We start from the raw sequence: 25,567 nt of genomic DNA, 5'->3' as shown, positions 1-25,567 counted from the left end.
GTAAGCCCCTGGCAGGCCGCGAGACACTCTATTTACCTGAGTGTCCACAGGTATGGCTGCTCGCAGCTCCCAGTGGCTGCATTTCGCTGTTCCTGGCCAATGGGAGCTGCGGGAAGCGGAGCGGGCTGGGCCGAGCCACTGCTTCCCGCAGCTCCCATTGGCTGGGAACGGTGAACCGCAGCCACTGGGAGCTGCGAGCGGCCATACCTGTGGACACTCAGGTAAATAGAGTGTCTCACGGCCTGCCAGGGGCTTACCCTGAACAAGCCACAAACCAAGTTTGGGAACCCCTAGCTTATAACTATTCATGTTATCCAAATTCTGCATAATTTCAAATAAATGTCAAACCTTCACATTTTGAAACCTTCTTCCACTTTTTCCAGGGGGGAGAAGGGAATCATGGTATTTTACATAGACCAGCCTTATGTTACAATTACAAAAAGATCATTAGAACTCCCAGAAATGTTCTAAAATAAAATAAGTATTTGTTTATGGCTGTGGTTTGTAGCGAACTCTGATATTCTCATTTCAATCACTCCTTTATTTTTATATTAAACATTAAAAAAATAGCATATTTTTAACATGGATATCACTCCAAGCTCCTATAGGAACATTGTTTTTACTTTAAGACTGCTAATCACGTACATATAAAAGTTCATTTTATTGACTATTTCTGTTCCAGCTCATTAAACACAGCTGCTTTTAATGACTGGAGTAAAGTAACTGAATCCAACATGCAAAAGAACCCAATTGACTAAGAATAGAGTGATAGTTTAAGACCCACTACATGGATTTGTACATGTGTTTCTTAACTGGGGCTGTAGAACTAACAGCAGTTTTATTGCAGAAGTGTGTGCATGACAGTGAGAGAGAGAGAGAGAGAGAGGGTCATTCTGTTTCAGTTTCACCAATATCAAGAAAATGTCTGCATATTTTTTATATGAGCCTCCTCTCTCCCCCAGAAGAAGTTTACACTAGTGGCAGATTATGTTGATTATGGAAAAGTGGAAAAAACTTTTTAGCTCCAGTAACAACCAAGGAAAACACTATCTCTTTTATACAGAGCTCTGAAGGCTTCTAGACTGCAACCCATTTAGAATGATTTTTTAGGTAAGTCCTACCACTAATACGAGGAATAATCTGGTCCTGTGTGTGAAGTATTCACAAATTTGGCTTGCCATAAGTTTCGTAATGAAGAGCTACCTACATGAGCCCACTGTAAAAGTGGGCTAATTAATAAGTTGCCTTAAGTGAGCCACAGCTTTATTGAGAATGAAATTTTAACTATTCTTTTGCTTTAGGTGTATTTACTTACTAAAGGCCTTGAGTTGAATTCATACTCTCATACATGGCTTCAGTCCTGCAAATCCTTATTCCCAATAACTTGATCCACTCATCTGACAGTTTGCAGAATCAGGTCTTTAGCCATTAGTGAAAGAGAAAATAGCATATTTGAGGCCAAATTCTGCTCACCATACTTTGTGACTTATCCCTCTAAGCCAAATTCAGAGACCACAGAGTCTGCTCAGAACATCCTGGCCTGGTTAAGCTCCACTCCACTGAGCACTCTTCGCTTCCAGAAAGGGACAGACTCCCCTTCAGCACTAGCTGCTCCATTGCTATCAAACCCACCTTCCTCCTTTTTGAGCTTGGTGGCAATCCCCACAATATATGCCAAATGTTGCTTCCACACAGGCCATTCTGCTGGTCTATCACAGCTGAAACACCCTGGATCATTTCTTTATATTAAGGAACAAACTCATCTTTTTAAAGGTTTACTTCAGACTCTTTATTATATATGGAGTAACAGTCCTCCTTATACAATAGCAGGGGTGGATAAAAATCAAATCAAATTTTTTTTTATAAAATGCTTTTTAAGGAAAAAAACCTAAAGATAGTTTAATTAAGATACATTACAGCTCAAAGATATCTCATCATTGAATAGCATTATAAATTCCAATTCTATAGTATGAGACAATAGAGTCATGTAATGTTTAAGAAAACTTTTGTAAATGAGTTCCAATAGTTCATGGATTAGGGACCCAATTTTATGGGGTTCCAGGGGCTTCTGTATAGATTATTTAGGTAATCTTTCTATCTACAATATGGGACTCAGTGCTCAGTCTAGAAGATACCATCAGAGATGCTTAGTTTTGCAGTTCTCAAACTGTGGATTTGTGTCTCCAGCGATAACGTGCTTGTTAACAGCAAAAATAACATCTAGAGGTGGGAAATAACAGACCTCAATCCTATTGTCCCTCTGCAAATTTGTGTACACAGAGTCAATCCCTTACCTCTCTATAAAAGTTTCAAAAAGTTCAGTGAATAGAAGATTGTTGGGGGCGGAATAGATCTGGACAAGGAGAAGCAGTCTGGAGACAAATGTGAGAAGGGAGGGACAGGCAGTAGAAACAAAAGTGAAACTGTTTGAGCAGCATATTCCAGAAGTCTTCAGGCCTTTCTGAGTGTAGCCTTCATTGATTTGAGATCTACCATACCATTCTCTCACTAGAAGGGAAAATCTATAATGGAAGCAGGCCGTAAAAGAGAGCCAGTTTGGGAATATATTAATGAAGTTCCTCTACCTGTGGGTAAAACAGGCAAGCGTGCAAAATACAAACAGTGCAACAAAGAAATGCAAGGCCTGATTGCCCAAATAAAACATTGTGAGAAGTGTTCCTACTCCGGAGGAAGCTGTGTTGAAGATGATGAAAGAAACATGTCTGAACATGCAGGATCTTCAGGTTGGTAAACTTTACTTATTTCATACTTCTTTCTTAAGGACTGCCTGTCTTCCTTCTGACCTATTCTTGAATTCTCATGTTTGAGCAAAAAATATAGTTGTTACTCTATGGTACTATCATTTTAGATGCAGTTGTGATAAAAAATAAATAGCTGAAATAGGAAGATCTTCCTTTAACAGTTTCACCTTTAAAGTAATACTCAGTGTCAGAGAATGCAATGAGTAATACTAAATGAGCAATATGGTGGTAATAATTAAATAACTGCATTGACTTATTTTGTTTAGGAGAATCCATCCTGAACATACAGGATTCCGAAGACTATCCACCTTCAAGGTCACCATCATTTTCTATAGTTTCAGAGTTATCTGCCAGTGATAGTGTTTCAGTCACATCATGTATGTCACATAGCCACAGTATTATATCACCTGTAGCAAAAAGAAAAAAAATCTCCATCATCCAGAAACAACCACAGATAAGTTTGTGATAAGAACCAGCAGATTAGAAAAAGAGGCAATTGATGAAAAAATTGCCTGGTTTGTTTATACAACAAATTCTCCGCTCTGTATAATTGAGAACCCACACTTCATTAACATGGTTCAGAAATTAAGACCAGAATACAGTCCACCCAACAGAGCAGATGTCACAGGCAAATTGCTGGATAAAGTGTGTGAAAGAGAAATTGAGCAGTGTGCAAAAGAAATTGAGCAGTACTAGAGGGTAAAGTTGTTAACCTGAGTCTTGATGGATGGAGCAATGTCCACAATGATCCTGTTGTATGTGCTTGTGTGACAACAAAAGAAGGGAATGTCTTCCTTACAGAAACAATTGATACATCAGGAAATGTACACACAGCAAAATACTTACAAGTAGCAGCAGAAAAAAGCTATAACAAACAGTAAAAAAAATTCAAATGTCTAGTACACAGCTTGGTCACAAACAACGCTGCAAAGTATCCAAGATGAGAAGAAATTATTTAACAAAATCGTGAAAAAAATAGATGGCACTGTCACAGTCAAAGTTCTCAACATTGGGCTTAAAAGCAATGTTGAACACATGCTGAGTACCCTGAAGCCTATTCCTGTAGCCTTGAACAAAATGCAGGGAAATAGCTGTTTTATTGGTGATGCTGTTGAAATTTGGAAGGAACTGAGTGAGATCTTAAAAAGAGAAATATGCAATGACAGAGTTAAATTACAAGCATTAAAAAACAAATGGGATAAGCACTATCTCCAGTTCATTTTCTTGCAAACATTCTCAATACTAGGTACCAAGATCAAACCTTAACTGCTGAAGAAGAGGAGTTGGCTATGACATGGACATCCAGCAACCATCCCTCCATAATGCCAACTATAATAAACTTCAGAGCTAAGGATGAACCATTCAAGAAATATATGTTTGCTGATGATGTTTTAAAGAAAGTCACACCAGTGAACTAGTGGAAGTCACTTAAGCACTTGGATTCAGAGACTGTTGACGCGATAATTTCACTTTTAACAGCAGTAGCTTCTTCTGCCGATGTAGAAAGAATATTTTCTTCCTTTGGACTAATTCATTTCAAATTGAGAAATCATTTGGAACCTGAAAAAGCAGGAAAGCTTGTTTTTCTTTTCCAGATTATGAACAAACAGGAAAATGAAGGTGAAAACAACAGAGTTAGCTGCAGAAGCCAATATTTTAAGTTTCTAATGTTGACCTGGCTGACAGTCAATTTAATTTTTGGTTTTGGCTTTTAAACTATTTTAGTTAAACAATTTTAACAAAAAGAAACCTGAATTTAAAAAGCTTGAATGTTTAACTAAATTCAATAATTCATTATAATGCTTTGTTAAAATATTATATGTTCGCTGTTGAAGAAAAAAATCCAGAATACATAACGTTGTTGTTTTAGTTAAATAAAACAATTTAAATGTCTGTCTGGTAATAAGAAAAGGAGTACTTGTGGCACCTTAGAGACTAACACATTTACTTGAGCATAAGCTTTCGTGAGCTACAGCTCACTTCATCGGATGTTCTCCTCCTAGTACAGCATGTCAAGAAAATCCTCCAAATATTAATGATTAACCTGTTGAATTGGAGATATTTATGAAGTCATTGGGAGGTGAACTATCTGCTTCAATTACTTTTGGCAAATGAAATAACCAAACAATCATTCATTTTCTGATAGAGCTGTAAAACTAATCTGAAAAGTTTTCAAAATAAATCACTTTAAAAATGTTTAAAGTGTGTACCTTCTAAAAATGAAACCTACATCTGAGTTGTGAAGAATATGTATTAAGGTTATTACAATCAACAAGAATGCACTTCTATGTAGAAATCCATGATTAAGTCAAGTCTTCTTGACTAGTGATTTAAATCATGATTTAAATCAAATCTACCCTGCACAATAGGCATAAAACAAGCTGGCTTCCATCTTTTCTGGAGCTTTGCATATACCACAAAAAGTCTTCTACTGATTGAACAGCATCACTGCAAGTACATATCTTTACATTGCCTGCCTCATTTATCCATTTGCCTATTATTAGCATCCCATATATTACACAGTTCTGTAGCAAAGGAGTTTGCCATGGAATTCACCACTTGGCACAGAATAACTGTATTGTTCAATCTCAGCAGTTCTCTCTTTTTTTAGTTATATCTGTGATTGCACAGATAACTTCAGAAGGTGAACTGAGCATAATGTAATGATTCCTGCGTGACTCTACAGAGAGCTTGAAACAACACCTCTAATAAATATGAACTGCCCCATTCATCTCAGTCAGGACTCCCTGGACTTTGTGATTCCATGGCAGCATGGAATATGGCAGCTTTTCAATATGACACAGAATTCAGCATTTTAAACCTGGAAGGCATTTGCCATTGTTTTCTGTCTCCCTGCCCTACCAGAAACATTTTCTCCACAAGAGGGAGGCACCTGGATTACAGTAAATGCTTCTGCAACTGTAGCCTCGAACCATGCACCAGGGAACCAGAGTTGAATCTAGTTTACAGTTACTCGTAACTGAACTATTTAAAAAGTGATTTTTTGTTAAAAATACATAAAGAAGTGCTGGGGGAAATTTTGTGGGTGGGGTGAGGGACAGCTGGTATAAAACTGGAATAAGTGCTTATTCTTTACACTTAACACTGAGTTCAGTGTATATCATCGTATGAAGTCCTCAACTACCATAAGAAAGGTCTTTTAAGACTACAGAAAAATAAGATAATACAATTACAACAGTTTTACCATTAAGAAAATTAGGTAAATAGCCAAAGAGTTCAAGCACAGACTGCAAATGTGAAGTGTTCTGAGAGCTATGTGTAAGCAGGGGAATATCCCACTCTTGTGGGGAACTTTCCTGGCTTCTGCACTACCCCGGTGAAGTGGGCTAGCGAAAGGATCTGAGTCCTCGCTCCCACTTCCTTTACCCAGTGGCCTCCCTGCCCTTGAGGACTTCCCTTCCACTCTCCTATCTGGCAGAGTCCTCGTAACCCCAACAAGGCTGGGCCCAGGATTCCTGGGGGGCTCGACCCCCAACCCTGCTGTGGTCACCTAGGACAGGGGCTAGGGTGTCCCCACTCCGGGGTACTCTCTCTGCACTGGGCACTTCTCTGGCCCACTGACCATTACATACAAGTTAAAGCAAATGCAAGTTATTTAATCAATAATTAAATAAAAAAAATAAGGAAAAATGGGAAAGGTTAAAGGAAACACATCAACCCGCTCTGTGGCAGGGATCACCACAAACAGTGTCTCTAGAATGTCCGGGCAGTTCACAGTCTGTTCCTTGTAAGTCCCAGGCCTTCTTCTCAGGCCCTGGCTGTGCTGTAGGGATGCTGTGGGTTGGACACTTGCTCTGGTGGTAGCCAGAACGCTCTCAGGCTCTAAGTGGTTGGACCCTTCTTCCCAGTATCGCCACCGCCCTGTTGGGGTTACAATCCAAGCCTGGCCTGCAGAGCCCCTTGGCTGAGGAGTCTCTCTGTGCTGGGCCCGCTGCCCAGGGTCCCCCTCGCTCTCCCCAGCTGCTCACCACACCCAGGTCCAGACTGTTCCAGCCCCAGCTCCACCACTCTGTCTCTGCACTGCTGCTGCTGCTCTGACTCCAGCTCCCTGGGCTGCTTCTCTGGCCCCTCTGGCTCTGGTTGTTGCAGCTCTCCTCCCAGGGCAAGTCTGCTCTCTCTGGGCTGTGCCTCTGGCCTTGGGGCTGCAGCTCTGCTCCCAGGCCAGGGTCTGCTCTCTCTGGGCTGCTTTTCTGGTCCCTCTGGATCTGGCCCAGCTCTGCTCCCCAGCTTAGCTTGGGCCCCTGCTTTCTCCTTAGCTCAGCTCCACTCTGTCTGACCCAAGCAAATCCAGCTCACACGGAGGACAGAACCTCCCTGGCCTCCTGACTCCCTGATTAGCCTACCCACCCTGTCGTTCAGGCTGACCTGGAGCATTGGCCTCTCCCCATTGTTCCTGGGGGCTGTCAGTCTCAGGGTCCTGGTTTCCCATAGACCCTTCCCCTTTTAGTACTGGGAGCTAGCCAACCAAAACACCCCCACTGACTGTTAGTAAAGGGGCAACAGTCCCCTTACATATGTATTTAAGTGTTTTATTATAATATATGATACACAATGATTGAACACAGACTTATGCATCATTGAGCAAATCATAGTTAAGGAGACTGAGTAAACTTAGTGAAATTTACATCAGTATAGTTCTCTTTCATGGAAGGGTTGTTTGGTTTTTATTATTAAAAAGGAGAGAGGGGGAAAACACGCTGATCACACACTCAGATCTGAAATGAACAAAATGACCCTAATTCTTCCTTGGTGTAACTCCACTGACTACAACACAGTTATACCAGGGATGAAAGAAGCTCACTTACTGAATTACATTGTTTTTGAGTGTACGCAGGAGCAGCTGCATTTTTTTCAGTGTGTGGCACTCCAAATACAAGGCCTAATTCTGCAATCCTTACTCAGCAAACGACCCCTACTCACATGAGCTGTCCCAATACAAGATTGTCCCAATATGTGTGTGTATATAAATCTCCAATATGCAGTTGTCAGATTCTTACTTTCGTTATTTTGAAACATGTCACTGTCTTTCATTACAGACTAGGCCCCAATGAGAATTTCTCGCAAGAGTAAAATTGCACACATGCTTAAGTATATGCAAGATTAGGCCCAATGCCCTAAGGCACCTTAGGAATTTTAAAATTAATTCATCCGAGTTACCCAAATACACAAAGCATTTGACAAGTGCATTACGTTTGAAAGATTTACCCCCCTTAACTCAGGGTCCTTTAAGAATCCCTCCCTACTCTCTAGAAATATTCTCCATTGGTCTGAGAATCAACATTATATTTTTAATCCAAAAGGTTATCTGAACCATAACTTTGTAAACTGCTATTATTGCAATACTAGAATATCCAGTGAAACATGCTTCAAAATGTTCTTAATAACAGTAAAATACACAGCTAATAAGCAATATATACTGAACATATTTCTATATATTGTCAGAAAAGCTTTACCAAAAGGCCTATTCCTAACTGCTTATCCAGAAAGTGAACCTTACAACATTAAGACTAAAACCCACTGTGTAAAGTGTGAAAGTTATGTCTCTATTCTCTTGGCATTTTGTCCTATCAACCCACAGCTATCACTTAGTACAATTGATAAGATCTCAAAAAACTGACATTGTTCACATTTAACTAAATAAGCAATACTAGAGATGCACACTAGCTACAAGGTTTGGATCTAGATCCAAATTCCCCCAGAGGGAGAGTTGTTCAGCTTTGAGGATTTGGTTCAAGCCCATCTCTAATACGTCCTTCCAAATGATCTGTCCATCTTTTTGATCATTACATTCTGACAATACAATCTGTAGCTAAGGACATTTTTACTGTCTAATGAGATTTAAAGAATGTGACTTAAGCTTCCTATGAAATGTGGAAACAAAGATTTAAATGAAAGTACTATAATTCCATAAATATTTCAGGCTTGGCCCATTCTTAATATTACCATCAATATAGTTTACAAACGATCTGTATCTGAGTATTAAAATACTAAATATTACAATGAGATTTTAGGCATAAGTCTATGGTACACCATACTACTAACTTAATTTCTTCAGTAAAGGAGGAGATAACAAGTTCCCTTATGTCTTGCCTGCACTTAAAAGGATTAGCCAATATAGATACCCCTGAAGAACTATACTGGCAAATACCCCTGGCAAAGATGCAGTTATCATAGGCAAAAGAGTCCTTTTGACAATATAACTATATCTTAAACTACTTCCCCAAACAGAATAAGTTACATCAACAAAAGGAGGGTTTTTTGCCAGTATAACTACAGTAGGGCTTTTGCCAGCATTGCTATGTAAGTTAAGGATGTGATTCCCCCCCCTCCTCCTTAACTGATATAAGTATGCTGGTAAAACTTTCTGGTGTAGACCAGGCCTGGGAAGAAGAAGAAACTATCACCGTTTTAAGATAATTTTTAATCATAGCTTCCCCATTTACAGAAAACATTTCCTGTGAGACTGTGCCCGTGATGGTCAATCTTCATATGTCTAAGGGTATGTTTACACTATGAAATTAGGTCGATTTTCTAGAAGTCGATTTTTCAGAAGCGGTTTTATACAGTCGATTGCGTGCGTCCCCACTAAGTTCATTAAGTTGGCGGAGTGCGTCAACAGTACCGTGGCTAGTGTAGACTTTCGGACCGGTGCATTTGTGGGTAGCTATCCCACAGTCCCCGCAGTCTCCATTGCCCATTGGAATTCTGGGTTGAGCTCCCAATGCCTGATGGGGCAAAAACATTGTCGTGGGTGGTTTTGGGTACATGTTGTCAGTCGCCCCTCCCTCTCTCCCTCCCTCCATGAAAGCAAAGGCAGACAATAGTTTCATGGCTTTTTCCTGGGTTAACTGCACAGATGCCATAGCACTGCAAGCGGGAGCCCACTCAGCTCACCGTCACCACTGCTGTTGTGGGCAAGTCTACTATGAGGGCTGCTGTGATCCAAGTAGCCAATGCAATCATTGACATTCTGTTATCAAGGGTAGTGACTCTGGGAAATGTGCAGGTCTTTTTAGATTTTAGGTGCATCATATTCCTGTCCTTTGTCACTGGTGAAGAAGTCTTGCAGGCGCACGTTCCACATGAAACAGCTCCAGGGCTCCTGCTCTTTTGCCTTGGCCACACTGCAGCAGCTCCTGGGCGCCTTCGCATCAATGGTGAACGGCTCCACTGCTTCCGCTGCAACTCTGCAGCAGATGGTGCAGTACGACTGCTAGCCGTCCTCATCAATGGTGTTTTGCTTGCTCCACCGCTTCCGCTGCAACTCTGCTATCCTGATCTCCTGCGAGCTGGAGGCTTCTGCCTCAGGCTGCTCTCCCAGCCGGCAGCACAGTGCAGTTTCGCCTACCCCTTGCTCCTATGGCTCATGAAGCCTGGACAGTAGTAAGGAGCAGTTCAACTATAGTCTGAGCAAGTGCAGAATGATGGTAGAATGTGCCTTTGGATGTTTAAAAGCTCACTGGCGTTGTTGGTCAGACCCCAGCGCAACCAGCATTCCCATTGTTATTGCTGCTTGCTGTGTGCTCCATAATATCTGAGAGAGTAAGGGGGGGACATTTATGGCGGGTGGGAGGTTTAGGCAAATTGCCTGGCGTCTGATTCTGAGCAGCCAGACACTGATTAGAAGAGCACAGCAAGGCACACTGAGTATCACAAGAGACTTTGAAAACTAGTTTCATGACTGGCCAGGCTACGGTGTGACAGTTGTGTGTTTCTCCTTTATGCAAACCCGCCCCCTTTGTTGATTTTAATTCCCTGTAAGCCAACCATCCTCCCTCCTTCAAAATCAAGTAACTATTGTTCTGAAACCATGCATTCTTTATTAATTAAAAAAAATTGAGATAATGGACAAGGAAACCGCCAGTGGTTTTGGGTACATGTTGTCAGTGACCATTACCTTGCTCCCTCCCTCCGTGAAAGCAATGGCAGACAATCATTTCTGCCTTTTTTCCTGGATTGCCCGCGCATACGCCATAGCACTGCAAGCGGGAGCCCGCTCCGCCCACCGCTGCAGTTGTGAGCATTGTAAACACCTCACATCTGCCCTTGGAGATTTTGGCATATATATTGGCATTACGTCTTTTGGAACGGAGTTCTGATAGCCCGGATTCATCTCCCCATACAGCGATCAGATCCAGTTCCCCCCGCTTTTGGGGGACTGTATGGTCACCTGTGCTAATGAGCTCGCCATGCTGGCCAAACAGGAAATGAAATTCAAAAGCTCCAGGGGCTTTTCCTGTGTACCTGACTAGTGCATCTGAGTTGAAAGTGCTTGTCATAAATATAAAGGGAAGGGTAAACCCCTTTAAAATCCCTCCTGGCCAGAGGAAAATCCTCTCACCTGTAAAGGGTTAAGAAGCTAAAGGTAACCTCGCTGGCACCTGACCAAAATGACCAATGAGGAGACAAGATTCTTTCAAAAGCTGGGAGGAGGGAGAGAAACAAAGGGTCTGTGTCTGTCTGTACACTGCTTTTGCCAGGGATAGAACAGGAATGGAGTCTTAGAACTTTTAGTAAGTGATCTAGCTAGGTACGTATTAGATTATGATTTCTTTAAATGGCTGAGAAAAGAACTGTGCTGAATAGAATGACTATTCCTGTCTGTGTGTCTTTTTTGCAACTTAAGATGTTGCCTAGAGGGATTCTCTATGTTTTTAATCTAATTACCCTGTAAGGTATCTACCATCCTGATTTTACAGAGGTGATTCCTTTATTTCTATTTACTTCTACTTCTAATAAAAGTCTTCTTGTAGGAAAACTGAATGCTTTTTCATTGTTCTCAGATCCAAGGGTTTGGGTCTGTGGTCACCTATGCAAATTGGTGAGGATTTTTACCAAACCTTTCCCAGGAAGTGGGGTGCAAGGGTTGGAAGGATTTTGGGGGGAAAGATGTGTCCAAACTACGTTTCCCAGTAAACCCAGTTAGAGTTTGGTGGTGGCAGTGGATATTCCAAGGGCAAAGGATAAAATTAATTTGTACCTTGGGGAAGTTTTAACCTAAGCTGGTAAAAGTAAGCTTAGGAGGTTTTCATGCAGGTCCCCACATCTGTACCCTAGAGTTCAGAGTGGGGGAGGAACCTTGACAGTGCTGTCCAGAGTGGTCACAATGGAGCACTCTGGGATAGCTCCCGGAGGCCAATACCATTGAATTGCATCTACACTACCCCAAATTCGACTCAGCAATGTCAATTTTAGCGCTAATCCCCTTGTTGGGGAGGAGTACCAAAATCTATTTTAAGAGCCCTTTAAGTCGACAAAAATAGCTTAGTCATGTGGACGGGTGCAGGGTTAAATCAACCTAAGGCTGCTAAATTTGACTTAAACTCGTAGTGTAGACCAGGGCTAAGTTCCTGAGTCCGCACACACTGGCATATGTAAGTAATTCTACCTGTGGGAGTAGTACCACTGAAATCAATGGAACTATTCACTTGAGTAAAGATACTCACACCACTTTTATTTGCAAGGATGGGTCATTTCAATTCATCACAGTAATCTCATGAATTTTCATTTGTAATGCAAATACCAAGTGTATTAACTTAAAGTTGCAGATACCTCTGTTAACTAGCACCTTACTTATTTGCCCCACCTTTGCCCTACCATTGCTGGGTAGCCACTTCTTATTATTTGCACTTACAAAGCTTAATTCTCCCTGATATTGCTTGAGTTGCACAGATGCAAGTCATGGCTCACAGTGATTTTCCCCAGTCTACACTGGGTGTATTCAGTAGTGCAGCTACATCAGGCTGGCTCCTGATGGCTGAATTTGGGCCAAATCCCCCATGTAATCACAGCATTTCACTATCCATCCCCAGTAAGGGATGTTTCGGGGAGTAAGGAGTTCTCTTGTTCCTTTCCCCTCCTTCCAAGTTGTTGGTGCCCTGTAAAGTCTCATTCCCACGAAAAAGCCCCTTCACTTGGATTTGGTGCAGAGTGACTATAGGTTCCATTTTGTTCCTTTTTTAAGTCTAGTCCTGGACGTCCCTGATCATCAGTTGTTCCAAAGGGAACAAATGCCCAGTCCCCCACCCAAAAAAAAATTTCCGGGCACACACCCCCTAGGGAGGCATGGAGGAATGTTGGGGGGAGGTCAGGCGAGCAGCGCTGGGGCAGTGCCCCACAGGGCCAGCCACATATGGCGGAGGAGGAGAGAAAGGGCACCCTATGGGCCAGCCCCATAATCTGTTTTCAGTCTGGGAAATACAGTCACCTTAATTTGGTGTCAAACCCAGGAGTTCCATGTGTATAGTTTCTCCTTGGCATTGTTTTCTCCATCCCCGATGTAGCAAGGGGTCAGCTCCTACATACCCCTCTCCCCATTCACGCCGCAGCGTTACGCTGGGCAAACCTGGGCTAGAAGCGGCCCATGTGGAAGGCTGACCGCTATCGTTCACCCATGTTTTCTCCTGAGACTAGCCCCACTGACTAACCGCAGGTAGTGACACCATTTCAAAACCTGCAGCAGGTTTGCTGGGGCTTGGGAATCCCTCGCTCAGCATTTCCCCAGGAAGAAGGTGGCGCCACCTGTCCGAGGAAAGGACGAGAGGAGCCAGCCATCAGTCCAGGACCGCTACCGTACCATTGCTCCTGCCCGCACGGCTTTGCCCTCTGGTTCCCAGCCTCCCGCAGCCAAGACGCCGCCGTGCAGAAAGAAAACCTCCAGAGAGCGGCCGGGCGGGCTTGGGGGTAAGGACAGCAGCGCTATGGAAGGAGCCCGCCCGCCCGCAGGAAGTTGCTTGAGGGAGTCTGGGCTTTGCTAACTCTGCATTCTTCAATCAACCAGCGCCCTGCTAGGCGCGGAGCACAGCCCTGCCTGCGCCTGACACCCACCACCCAAGGCAGAGTCGCCCACTCGGGCCGAAAAGGGGCCAGCCCGGTACCCCGCCCCATGCAGTTCAGACCCCTCGCCCGCTGCCAGCCCCTCCTCACACTGCCCCGAAATGCTGCCTTCCCGGGTGCAGGAGCCCTGGCTCTCCCGGGGGAAGGCGGCGCACGCCCTGCAGCGGTGCCCTGCGGAGAGGAGCCCGCTCTTACCTGCCTGCGGGGTCTCCGGAAGCCCCTTGGCTGGGCCGATCTGCAGCAGCTGGAAAACTTTCCGAGCGTCCTCGCAGCTTGGCAGCTTCTCGCCTTTTAGAGACAGCAGGGCCGCCAACAGGAGGATGCCCGAGCGCAGGCTCTGCCTTCCCATCTCCGGGCAGCGCAGCAGCCTCCAGCCAACTGTACAAACTCTGCCCCAAGAGCCCCCTGCCCCGCAGCCGCCCGCCCCCTGCCCCGCAGCAACAGCTGCCACTCGGGAGCCCGCAGCCACAGCTGCCCGCAGCAGCAGGAGCAGGAAGCGTGGGGAGAATTTCTCACAGCTACTTTCACCTGGCGCCGCCGCCGCGGGGATGCGGAGGGAACCGCCCGCTGTCCCTGCCTCTGTCAGACAGGCGGCACCTTCGACTTCGCACCGGGTCCGACCGGTGCTACTACAGCAGGCGCCTCTGTGCTGCAGGAGAGAGAAGAAACCAGAGTACTGCAGCCTGCCCCGCCTTCCCAGCAAACCGCCGCCCCCCGCCTGACCTCATCAGCATAAGGGTGCAACACCCTCCAAACGCCCTGCTCCGACAAGACAACCTCATTGCTGCAGTACTGTGCAACCCCCACTCCGCCTCACAGACCTCGGAGTAGCTTTGGGAGTTAAGCCTGCCCTCCAATTTCCACCCGCACCTGTAGCGATGGAAGCAGCTTCATTAGTTGGAGTTCGTTGCAGGGCTTCAAGATTAAAAGATTTGCCTATAGACTGGGATGTAGAGCACCCTTCACAGGACACCTTCAACCTGAAATCTCCTAAGGCTTTAGAAAGAAAAAAATAGTTCCAAGATCCCTGACAATTGCTATGGATTTACAAATCGCACCTTCTATTTAAAAAAAAAAAGGGGGGGGGGTTTGTTTGTTTGTTTTTGCTGTTTGCCTACAGTGAGTTGACAGTGTAGCACAATGCTGTCAGATACACAAAGAAAACGAATTTGAAAAAAAAAAATATTTTCCTCTACCCTCCTTGTTTGTAGTAAGCATAGATTTATAGTCAGTTCAAAAAAGACAAAAATATGCTTAAATGGTTGGTTTTGGTTTAAAATAGAACACAGGATCGTTTTTAAAATCAGATTCTGCTCAGGAGCTGGGATAATAGGAAAATGCCCACAAAATTTCAATGTTCAGAGAATGATTAAATATATTATTTTAAACCCTGATTCACAGGGTTCCCTTCCCACTCTGAACTCTAGGGTGCAGATGTGCGGACCAGCATGAAAAACCCCCTAAGCTTATTTTTACCAGCTTAGGTTAAAAACTTTCCCAGGGCACAAATTTCGCCTTGTCTTTGAACAGTATGCTGCCACCACAAAGTGATTTAGACAAAGAACAGGGAAAGGACCACTTGGAGTTCCTATTTTCCCCCAAATATCTCCCCAAGCCCTTTCCTGGGGAGGCTTGAGAATAAACAAGATGAGCAAAAACCAGCCTTGGATTTCTAACACCCCAAAAACCCAATCAGATTATTAAAAAAACAGAGCTTTATTAGAAGAACAAAAAAAGATAAGAGAACAACTCTGTAAGATCAGAATGGAAGATAATCTTACAGGCAGTCAGATTTAAAACACAGAGAATCCCTCTAGGCAAAACCTTAAGTTACAAAAAGACACAAAAACAGGAATACACATTTCCTCCTGCACAGCGAATTTCACAAGCCAAAACAAAGAAAACCTAACACATTTTCTAGCTAGATTACTTACCAACTTTACAGGAGTTGGAGGGCCTGAATCCTTGATCTGTTCCTGGCAAAGGTATCACACAGACAGACAAAAGCCTCCCCTCCCCCCCCCCCCCCCAAGATTTGAAAGTCTCTTGTCCCCTCATTGGTCATTTTGGGTCAGGTTCCAGGCAGGTTACCTGAGCTTCTTAACCCTTCACAGGTAAAAGGACTTTCCCTCTGGCCAGGAGGGATTTTATAGCACCATATATAGAAAAGGTGGTTACACTTCCCTTTATTTTTATGACACTAAATAAGATCAAAATGGAAGCTAAAAAGAGAAGACAATTCATATTTAAAAAGGGGAAGCCTCCTTTATATCCGCCAGCACTCAGCCATGTAGTTCTTCAGTGTCCTACGGTATGACATCTTTTATCCTTAATGGTGAATTTCTTTCAAAGCCTTCATGTCTTCAATTGCTTTTCTTTCCCTGCACCTCTAGTTTTGAGAGAGATTTTGTATTTATGAAAGCAAGGAACTAATAGCCCTGATTAGAGTCTAATATGGGGAGATATTGTTCAAGGGTTACCCAAAGATTTGGCTAGAATACCTCAATTTTAACTTGCAATATTGTTGTGATTACAGAATAAGAAATGTAATAGGTTATGCATTGTTTACAAAGTGACCACAGCAATGAACACAAGAGGAGAAAAGTTTATTCTAAGCCTGCAATTTTAGGGATACAGCTATTTACTAAACATTTCTGTCCTAATCAAAAAACTGAAAATATGTGAAGGAGGAGTACACAGAATAAATTTTCTGGTTTTGAACTACAGTCAGCTAAAAATGTTTGATATTTCTTAGGGAAAATAGACAGATGGGGTAAAATAAAAAGCTGGAAGTAGAAGTAGAAGAAAAGAATGAGTGAAAAAAAGCAAGAAAGTGGTAAATTGGAGTCAGATTGAGAGGAAAAATAAAATGAACTAAAAATAGTATATTTTGCTCTTTAAACAATGAATAATCCATTACATTAAGGATAAATAGTGTCATGCTGCAGGACACTGAAGAACTACATGGCTAGGTAGAGATGAGGCCTCAGTTCAGCACAGTATTTAAAGCATGTGCTTAACTTTAAGCATGAGGGGAATCACATTTAAGTGGAACTACTCAGATGCCTACAGTTAGGCACGTATTGATCACATTCCCAAAGGAGGGCCTTTGTGAGGTTCCTTCTCCTTAAAGAGTTTTGTCTATTCTTCCATTGGGTGGAGTAGGGATTTCTCCCCATACTCCAAAGATGTACAAATGCTTTAGATATTACCTCATCCTTAGAAAGTCTGGACCCTCTCCACTCTGCCAGCATGACTCCCTTGGAGGTCCATTGCTATAGCCTCCCTAGCTATTACCTGCTGGTAGAACCAGGGGAGCTCCTTGGGTTGTTTTAACTTTCTTCTTCTGGTTGCCTGGGTCCCTACCCTGTCCCCTCCTTTCTGTTTCACTGCTCTTCAGGTTTAAAGATAAGCTCTTCATAGAGGAAAGGATTCATATTGCCACATAGGTGGTTAGCCTCCCTTCCATGTTTGTGTCTCCCTCCAAGAGTATAGTTTGGCCCACAGTTGGAACGTACATATTGCCTTCCTAACATATCTTGAATTTTGCTGGTACAGTACATGATAGTGCAGCATACTAGCACCTCTCCCAAACTGCCTTCTTATATTCCAGTATCTTAATTTTCATTTAAAAACAAAAATTAAGTATCTTGATATTGTTGATGTGAAGATTGCCTTGGAAATGTGAACTGAGTGTAACTGAGGCAGCACACTCTGCCTGAGTCTTCAGAGAGCCTGTGAAAGTAATTCAGAGATGCAAACTGTGCCATTCATCAAATACCAGTTATGCTATTAAAATGCCAGTATTATTACTTATTTCACTGCATGTAAGAAAGACGCAGTATTATATTATCAATATCTACACAATCTAGTGAATGACAACTTATTTTGGCACCATGAATGGGCAGGCCTAGAAGAGTACCACCTCTTATATTTTTCCCTCCTAAATCAAGAAGGATCCAGCCCCAAGGAAACCAATCAGGTATGAGTCCTACAGAAGGGAATACAAGCCTGAAGAGTCTATGGGTGTATTGAAACCCCTCTAGTGGAGAAGCCACAACCAAGAAGCCCAACACAACCCTGAGAGCACATAGGATCATGTTTTGAACATCTGCATAATCTCCTATGACCAACATCTCAATTTTGTGAGATAATTTTGTGAGTGTAGCTTGGAAGAAGACCACTACTCCTTTCCCCTCTAATCCAATTGGTGCTTACTGAACAAGATCAGTGATCAATCTGGTCTAGTATCCTGTGTCCAATAGTGGCCAGTAACAGATATTTCACAGGAAGGTGCAAGAAATGCCAAAATGCAATAACCTATCCAGAAATGATGTTTCTTCCTAACCCTTATCAGTCAGTGGCTGGCTTAACCACTGGATATCATCCTCATCTCTATATATGTCTAATCTTTTTTTGAATCTTCTAGATTCTTGGATTCAGTGATGTCTTCTGGCAGTGAGTTCTACATGCATTATCTAAAAAGGATATCCTTTTATCAGTTTTTACAATGTTGCCTTTCAGTTGAAGTGGATGTCTCTTTCTTCTGCTACTATGGTTAAGTCAGGGCACTGAGTTTAATATATAAAAACCTCTTCTGTCCCTTCCTTTAGTTTTCAGAGAAGACTATTAGCAAAGTAAAAAGTCTATACCCATTAGAAGGGGGGAGGAGGATAAAGAAAAGAAGGGTGAACTATTAGAGCAGTGGTCCCCAAACTGTGGAATGCACATCCCTAGGGGGGCATGGATGAATGTCCAAGTAGGGTGTGGGGGGAGCTGGGCCAGCCCCCATAGGGGTGGGAGCACCATCCAGCTCAGCTCCAGCCTCACCCCGGCCCCAGCCCCTGACTCTACTCCTGGTCATGGCCCTGCCCCTGCTGTCAGCCACTGGTCCCTACTCCCGGGCCCTGCTCCCAGTACAGGGGGGTGCAGACATATTCCACTACTGATAAAGGGTGGCATGAGAAAAAAAGTTTGGGCACCGCTGTATAAGAGTAAAAGATTTTAATTATGCACAGCAAAAAAACATTTTAGTTCAGAAGAGAAAACATCTTTAATTGCTCCAAAAATCTGGTAATACCCTCTCTGGAAGCCATAACTGTAGAGCAAATCCATTCTAAAATCAGTGAAACTCATTTTGGAAGACAGGGATGTCGTTAAGGCAAACCATTTGGGGAAAGTGATTCTCCATCCAAGCCAGAAAAAGTAAGGTGTTAGCCAGCAACTGGACTGATGGTGTAGCAAATATTAGGAATCAAGAAAGGCATAGCCAGACACCACAAAAAAGTACCAGGGGGAATTAAGAAGTGTAGCAGCTGCACCAGTCATGTGAAAAGGCAGACAACTGAGAAAGGGGAACAATGATAAAAGAAGTTGTGGCAATGAAGTGGCAATTGGGGAGAGGGGGAGGGAAGGAGGGAGGATACAGATGTTTATATCCTACTTTAGCTGTACCACCACTTGTAGACATTGACAGAAAAGCTTGTAAGTAATCCCAAAATAGCTCACTAGCTTTTAACTTTTGTTTTATTTTTACCTATCTTTACCATACAACAGTTTAGAGATCTCCTGCAACCCAGAGATATCAGAAGTGCTGATATCACTTCTACAAAATACCATGTTCTATGTGTGACATGTATTGTATTGCAAGTACCCATTGTTTAAGAATATGAATTTGAGAATGATTTTGCATTAATCTAAAATCCCCCACAACATCTTTATAAATTTGCCTTGGAGATAGAATTATTAATTTTGGCTTAACTGAAATATTAGTTCCAATTCTCCTCTCAATTTCACAGCAGTGCATCACATGATTTCAGGGTGAGAGGATAATTTTGTAAGTGAATAAAGTGTTAGGGAGAAGCTGTGTGCCTATTTGCAGATTATGGTATATTTATACACATAAAAAGAGGGAATTCTCACATGTTTATGTCAGAGTGAACATGGGGAGGAAAATTTAATAGGGAGACTAAAATCTGACTATAGAATTGTTTAGAATGCACTCTTCATTTGTATACTGAGTCTTCACTCATACTTTTCCACTTCATTCTTGCTTCATGTTAAGGAAAAAAAGAAAGATTGGCACTGCACTACAAAGGTCTCTTACTCTGTAGATACCATAGATTATATTCAGGACTGAGACATGAGAAAAGAAATAAATATTGATAACTTCTTATATTACTAAAAGGAAAACAGAACGGTAAATAGTAAATGAATGTTTATGTCGTGTAGTTAAAAAACAAACTTCAAAAAAGAAATATTTGCCCTCACTTCCTTGTGCAGAATAAAAACCATCTCAAAAATTAAATCAAAGAGATATAAAACATATTGGCTCCTCGCTTTTTCTCCTTGCTACAGAATCCCATCAAAATCTAGGTCATTAGAATAACAGTATTACACAAGACTACAGACCTTCAGAGAGTGAGAAAAACATGGGGACCTGACAGTTCAAATGTAAAATTACTTTGCCTTTAAAAACAAAAAAATAGGAACATGCTCCACTTAAAAATAAGTCAGTTTTAAAAAAAGGTTTAAAGTAGTTTCAGGTCCTATCCCTACCCTGGAATCCCTTTGGGATTTTTTTGTTTTGTTTTGTTTTTTGTGGTTTTACAAAAAAAATATTTTCCTATTTATAATGCTTTAGGTCTCAACTGTTGCCAAGTGAAATACCCACAAAATGATAGGGGAAGCAGAACTACTGATGATACTGGAGATTTTGGTAGGCGTGGAGAGAGAGAAGGTTACTGACTATAGCCAAAGCTCTGTAATACACAAAATAATCCCCACCATCACCACTCAAAAAATATCAACCTGCCCCGACTGATACTTGTAACTATTGTAGGTAATGTTTTTCAGACACAAGTGTGATTTTTAATGAAAGGGAATGTTCCTTTAATATTTATATTTTGTTCAGATTACTGGAAGCAGTTGCAAGGTAAACAGAGCAAAGGGATGGCAGGTCTACTATGTTGATCCACTCCATTAGAAGGTACTCAAATCAGAGATAAAGCTGCTGAAGATCTGATGACTGTTTTTGGTAGGTGTGGCTCATTAACTCTACTAGGGATTTAAGGAAGATAGGAGTTACTCACTAGAGAGAAAGGAACCTAGGAGAGATGTGGTCCTCAAGGCAAACCCTGAGGGTAGTTATGCTCCAAGAGGAAATTTAGAATAAAACATTTCAAAATCAGGCTATTTTTCATTGTTTGTTCAATTATTAAGATTATGTGACCCTTAGGGTAAGTTTGTTGTCAATAGTGTGTGTGTCTGTGTTTGTGGTGTGCTTGCTGCTAGACTGAAATATACCACGTGGTCTGTTTATTTGGGAGACCGTGTGTGTGCTGAGCCAGTGGTGAGCTGGAGCCGGTTCGCACTGGTTCCCGGTAACCGGTTGCTGAATTTTGAAGCAGTTTTAGAACTGGATGTTAAAAATTGTTAAGAAAACAAATATTATAAAATGATCTTAAAATGAATGATCTTAATCTTATAAAATGGTGTAGAAAATAATAGGGGAGGGGTCGGCAACCTGTGGCACACCTGCCAAAGGTGGCAGGCGAGCCGATTTTTACTGGCACGCTGCTGCCAGCCGGGCTCCACTGGCCCCACTCAGCCCGCTGCCTGCCTGGGTGAACGGAACTGAGCAGGGCCAGCGGCCAGGACCCCAGATGGCAGGAGCCGGCGGACGGAAACCCAGACCCGCTTTGGGTGAGCCGCTGCTGGTCTGGGGTTCTGTCCGCCACCCTGCTCAGCCAGCCGCCAGACTGGAGTTCTGGCTGCTGGCCCCTTGCCAGCTGGGGTCCCAGCCATTTGCCCCACTCAGCCCACTGCCTGCCTGGGTGAATGGAACTGAGTGGGGCCAGCGGCCGGGACCCCGGCTGACAGGAGGCGGTGGCTGGAACCCCAGACCGGCGGTGGGTGAGCAGCTGCCGGTCTGGGGTTCTGTCCACCACCCCACTCAGTCCGCCACCAGACTGGAGTTCCGGCTGCCGGCCCCTTGCCAGATGGGGTCCCAGCCATCGGTCCCGCTTAGCCCGCTGTCATTCTGGGGTTCCATGGGGGGCTCATGTAAATATAAAATTTCTAACTAGCACGGGAAACCTTAAATTAATGAAGACTTGTAATACAGCGTACAAAATAAACTTCAAATGCAAAGGGACATGGAATTCTAGCAGTTAAAGAGCCGTTTCTACAACGGATAGGTCAAGATTTATCTTGCTATCCACGTGTGCATGTAATGTCATCCCAGACTGCGACTTGGTCGCATCCAAGTTTGTCCTGACGCGAGACAAACGTCTCGTTTATTATTTTATTAACAGGGGTTGTACTTGCCTCATTCGTGCACTTGCTCAACTGTTTTCTATACAGTTCAACAAGACCAGTAAGTCATAGTCCGTCTGTTTGTTTCTAGTAAATTGCATGTGATATTTCGGTGTGTAATATTAACTGGACTGTTATTCGAAGATTAAAGTTTTCTATTCAATATAATTTACCCTTCATAATGAAACGCCAGAAAAGCATTATTGACTGGTTTTCCACTAAAATGACAAAATCATCAGTCTGTAGTTCTAGTAGCGAAAATAATGATTTAAATACTGAAAACGCCAATGACAATAATTTTGGTGATGAAAATATCTTAAATGTTGAATCATCTGAAAATGTGTCTGCAATGGAAGAAGATTTACATGACTGTGCAAATGTAGTACCCGATTGTTGGACTTCCGAGCAGGCATAATATTTTTTAAAGAAATATAATGGCTTGATAATTGAAGGCAAAAAACTTGGCTGTTCCCACTGTGCAAATATGTCATATTTGGGGGTCCTTTAGGAAAATCTTTACACATTTCTTCAGAATGGCAGAAGTGTACTATTAAAGCATCTGGAACTGATAAAAAAGTTCAGCAAGCTTGATTAAGAAAAAAAATGAGGGAACATTTCGAATCAAGCTCTCATTTGAGAGTTATAAATATTTTAAATGAATCTAAAAAAGAACCTCTCACTACAGTGATTGATAAAAGTTACTGAAAAAATATTGCAATAACCAGCAAAATTTTCAACATAGTTTACAGCTTAGTAAAAAGAAATCAACCAATGTCAGATATGGAGGATGAAGTAGAGCTACAAATTAAGAATGAAACCGATTTAGGGGTTATCTACAGTCTCGATTTTTGGCCATCAGAATCGTAGAGCATATTGCTGAATTAATAAGAAAACAATTTTTTAGTAAAATCATTGAAAACAATGCAAAGATTTGTATTATTATTGATGAAGCTTCTACAATTTCAAGTAAAACTGTGCTTGTAATTCTTATAAAATTATAGAATTACAAGATTCTTCACCAACAGTTTTTCTCGATTTAGTGGAATTAGAATCAACAAAAGCAGAAAATATTTATAATGCTTTGAGACATTCATTAACCAATACAGGATTTGACACAGAATATTTAAAGAGAAATTTAATCGGATTTTGTTCTGATGGCGTGAGCACCATGCTTGGACATAAATCTGGAGTTGCTACAAGACTCATTCAAGATTTTCCAAACATTATAATTTGGCATTGTTTGAATCATCGGCTAAAACTGGCTTTAGATGATGCTATAAATGATATCAATGAAATAAGCCATTTCAAGATTTTTTTGGACAAGATTTATGCAATTTTTCATCAGTCAAATAAAAGTCAGTTTGAACTTAAACAAGTTTCTGAAGAAATATATATTGAAATCATCAAAATAGGCCGTGTTTTTGGTCCACAATGCGCTTCTTGTAGCCTTAGAGCTGTCAAAACGGTCTGGAGAGCTTATCCAGCTCTCTATATTTATTTTTCCAAAAATAAGAAATTTTCTGGCATGGAAAAAAGGTTGAAAAACAAAGAATTTTTAAAAGACTTGGCATTAATGATTGACATTTTGGATGAACTTGCATTATTATCAAATGCACTGCAAGCGAGACAATTGAGTTTAACAAAGGCAGATAAGCTAATCAAACGAATGATTGATTTTTTCATACAATTAAAAGATAGTTTTGGTATACATGAAAATAAAATTAATGAAATGATAGAAAGTGATGCTTTTAAGTGCATAGAGTTTGAAGATAATGTAAGGTTTAAATCACTGCCATGAGACAAAGTAATAGAGTGCATTATTGAAAAAATGAAGGCAAGATTATTAAATGAAAATCACATTAAACATAAAGACGACAATTTAGGTCATTCTAGTAATACACCTAAAATAGTTGAATTATTCAATGTTATGGATCCCACTTCATGGCAAACTGAAGAAGTCAGGTTACCTTGGAAATCAGAAGAAGAAAAAGAGCATGAATTAAACAAATTCATAAAATTTGTAGTTGATTTAAATGATTTTTGTGACCATGTAGAGAATAACATTCAATCTAAACATCTTCCTGATCCGGAAACAATAAGGAAAGCAAAGCAAATTATGAACATAATTGCAATTAGTTCTGCAGAAGCAGAAAGAACTTTTTCGTTGATGAATATTATTTGTAGTGATAAAAGGGCGAATTTAACAATTACACATATCTCAAGCTTTATGACCATCAATTTGTTGGGAAAACCACTAAGTTCCTGGAACCCAATACCATATGTTAAAGCATGGATGAGAAGTCATCGATCCGCATTAGATACCAGAGTTCAGATATCCAACACCAAAGGTTATGGAGAAGATCAAGAAGCCATTTGGAAATTACTACCTAATTAGTAATGAATAATGTACTTAAATATTCTTTAAAATATTGCTTGTTGCATTGTATACTTCAACATGAATATATTACACTTTTTATTTTTAATAACTTAAGTAGTTTACATGTAATATTTTAAAATACAAGAATAATAGGCATTTCATTCTTAAATATTATTATCGTTTGCTTACTCATACTTCTCTTCTTTATATTTTCTTTTCAAATGTATTTTAAATTAATTTAAGAAAGCAGTACTTTGTTTCTATTGTTATAAACATTTAAAATGTTTTTTATTTTTTTTATTGTTAAATATGACTCCCAATGACTCAATGCATTGCCACTTCTTATGGAAAAAGGTACAAAAAATACATACTGTGGTACATCCCTTAAATCAGAACTTTTTATAGGGAACTGGTTGTTAAGATTTTGGCAGCTCATCACTGTGCTGAGCCTAGTGGCCTGGGGAGTTTTGTGAAGGAGTTTAAAGGGAGAGGGGAACAGGATTAGATATACTTAACATTATTTAAACTTAAAGCCAAAAAAAAACCCTGATAAAAACAAAACAGCAACAAAAGAAATAGCTTCAGGAATAAAACGATAATGCAGGCAGAAGGCCAGCAACTGAGTGGGGGCTACCCAGTTTATTGCACTCAATGCCGCATGTATGCTTATGGGAGGGTGGCGTATATGTGCATTCGCTGCAAGGAGCTCCTCGCCCTCAGAGACCGTTATGGGCTTTGGAGACCAGAGTGGCTGAACTGGAGGAGCTAAGGGAGACAGAGAGGTACATAGATGAGACTTTCCGGCACACCGTAGAACAGTCCCACCCCGGTCTGACAGCCTCTGTGCTGTTGAGGAGGATGAAAGTCTCAGGGAAGGAGAACATCCAATGGGAACAGAGGGAAATGATCCCATAGTAGGGACCATCCTTCCAGATGATGTTGTGGTATCCTCTCGCACTGAGGATACCTCTCTGGGGGAGGGAACTCCAGTTATTAGGAAGAAACAGGTAATAATTATGGGGGACTTGATCATTAGAAATATAGATAGCTGGGTTTGTGATGACCAGGAGAACTGCATGGTGACTTGCCTGCATGGTGTGAAGGTTGTGGATCCCTCGAGACATCTAGATAGATGTATGTGTAGTGCTGGGGAGGAGCCGCTGGTTGTGGTACATGTAGGTACCTATGGCATAGGGAAGGATAGGAGAGAGAGATCCTGGACACCAAATTTAGGCTGCTAGGTAAGATACTGAAG

General features: G+C 41.7%; 1 protein-coding gene and 1 pseudogene across 1 annotated transcript in view; one reads left to right on the top strand and one right to left on the bottom strand.

Annotated features, from left to right (window-relative positions):
- The window catches only part of GPC5 (glypican 5), a 571,748-nt gene extending 557,780 nt beyond the window's left edge, over positions 1–13,968 (bottom strand). The window contains exon 1 of the mRNA XM_077807032.1: positions 13,815–13,968. Within this exon, the coding sequence (XP_077663158.1) occupies positions 13,815–13,968 (154 nt within the window). The remainder of the gene's footprint in view (positions 1–13,814) is intronic.
- An 8,148-nt stretch (positions 13,969–22,116) lies between these two features.
- On the top strand, positions 22,117–24,330 carry LOC144278624 (E3 SUMO-protein ligase KIAA1586 pseudogene; annotated as a pseudogene).
- The last annotated feature ends 1,237 nt before the right edge of the window (positions 24,331–25,567 follow it).

The sequence above is a fragment of the Eretmochelys imbricata genome, chromosome 1 (assembly GCF_965152235.1).
Source record: "Eretmochelys imbricata isolate rEreImb1 chromosome 1, rEreImb1.hap1, whole genome shotgun sequence".
Classification (NCBI taxonomy): Eukaryota; Metazoa; Chordata; order Testudines; family Cheloniidae; genus Eretmochelys; species Eretmochelys imbricata.
This window is presented reverse-complemented; position numbering and strand designations above follow the sequence as displayed.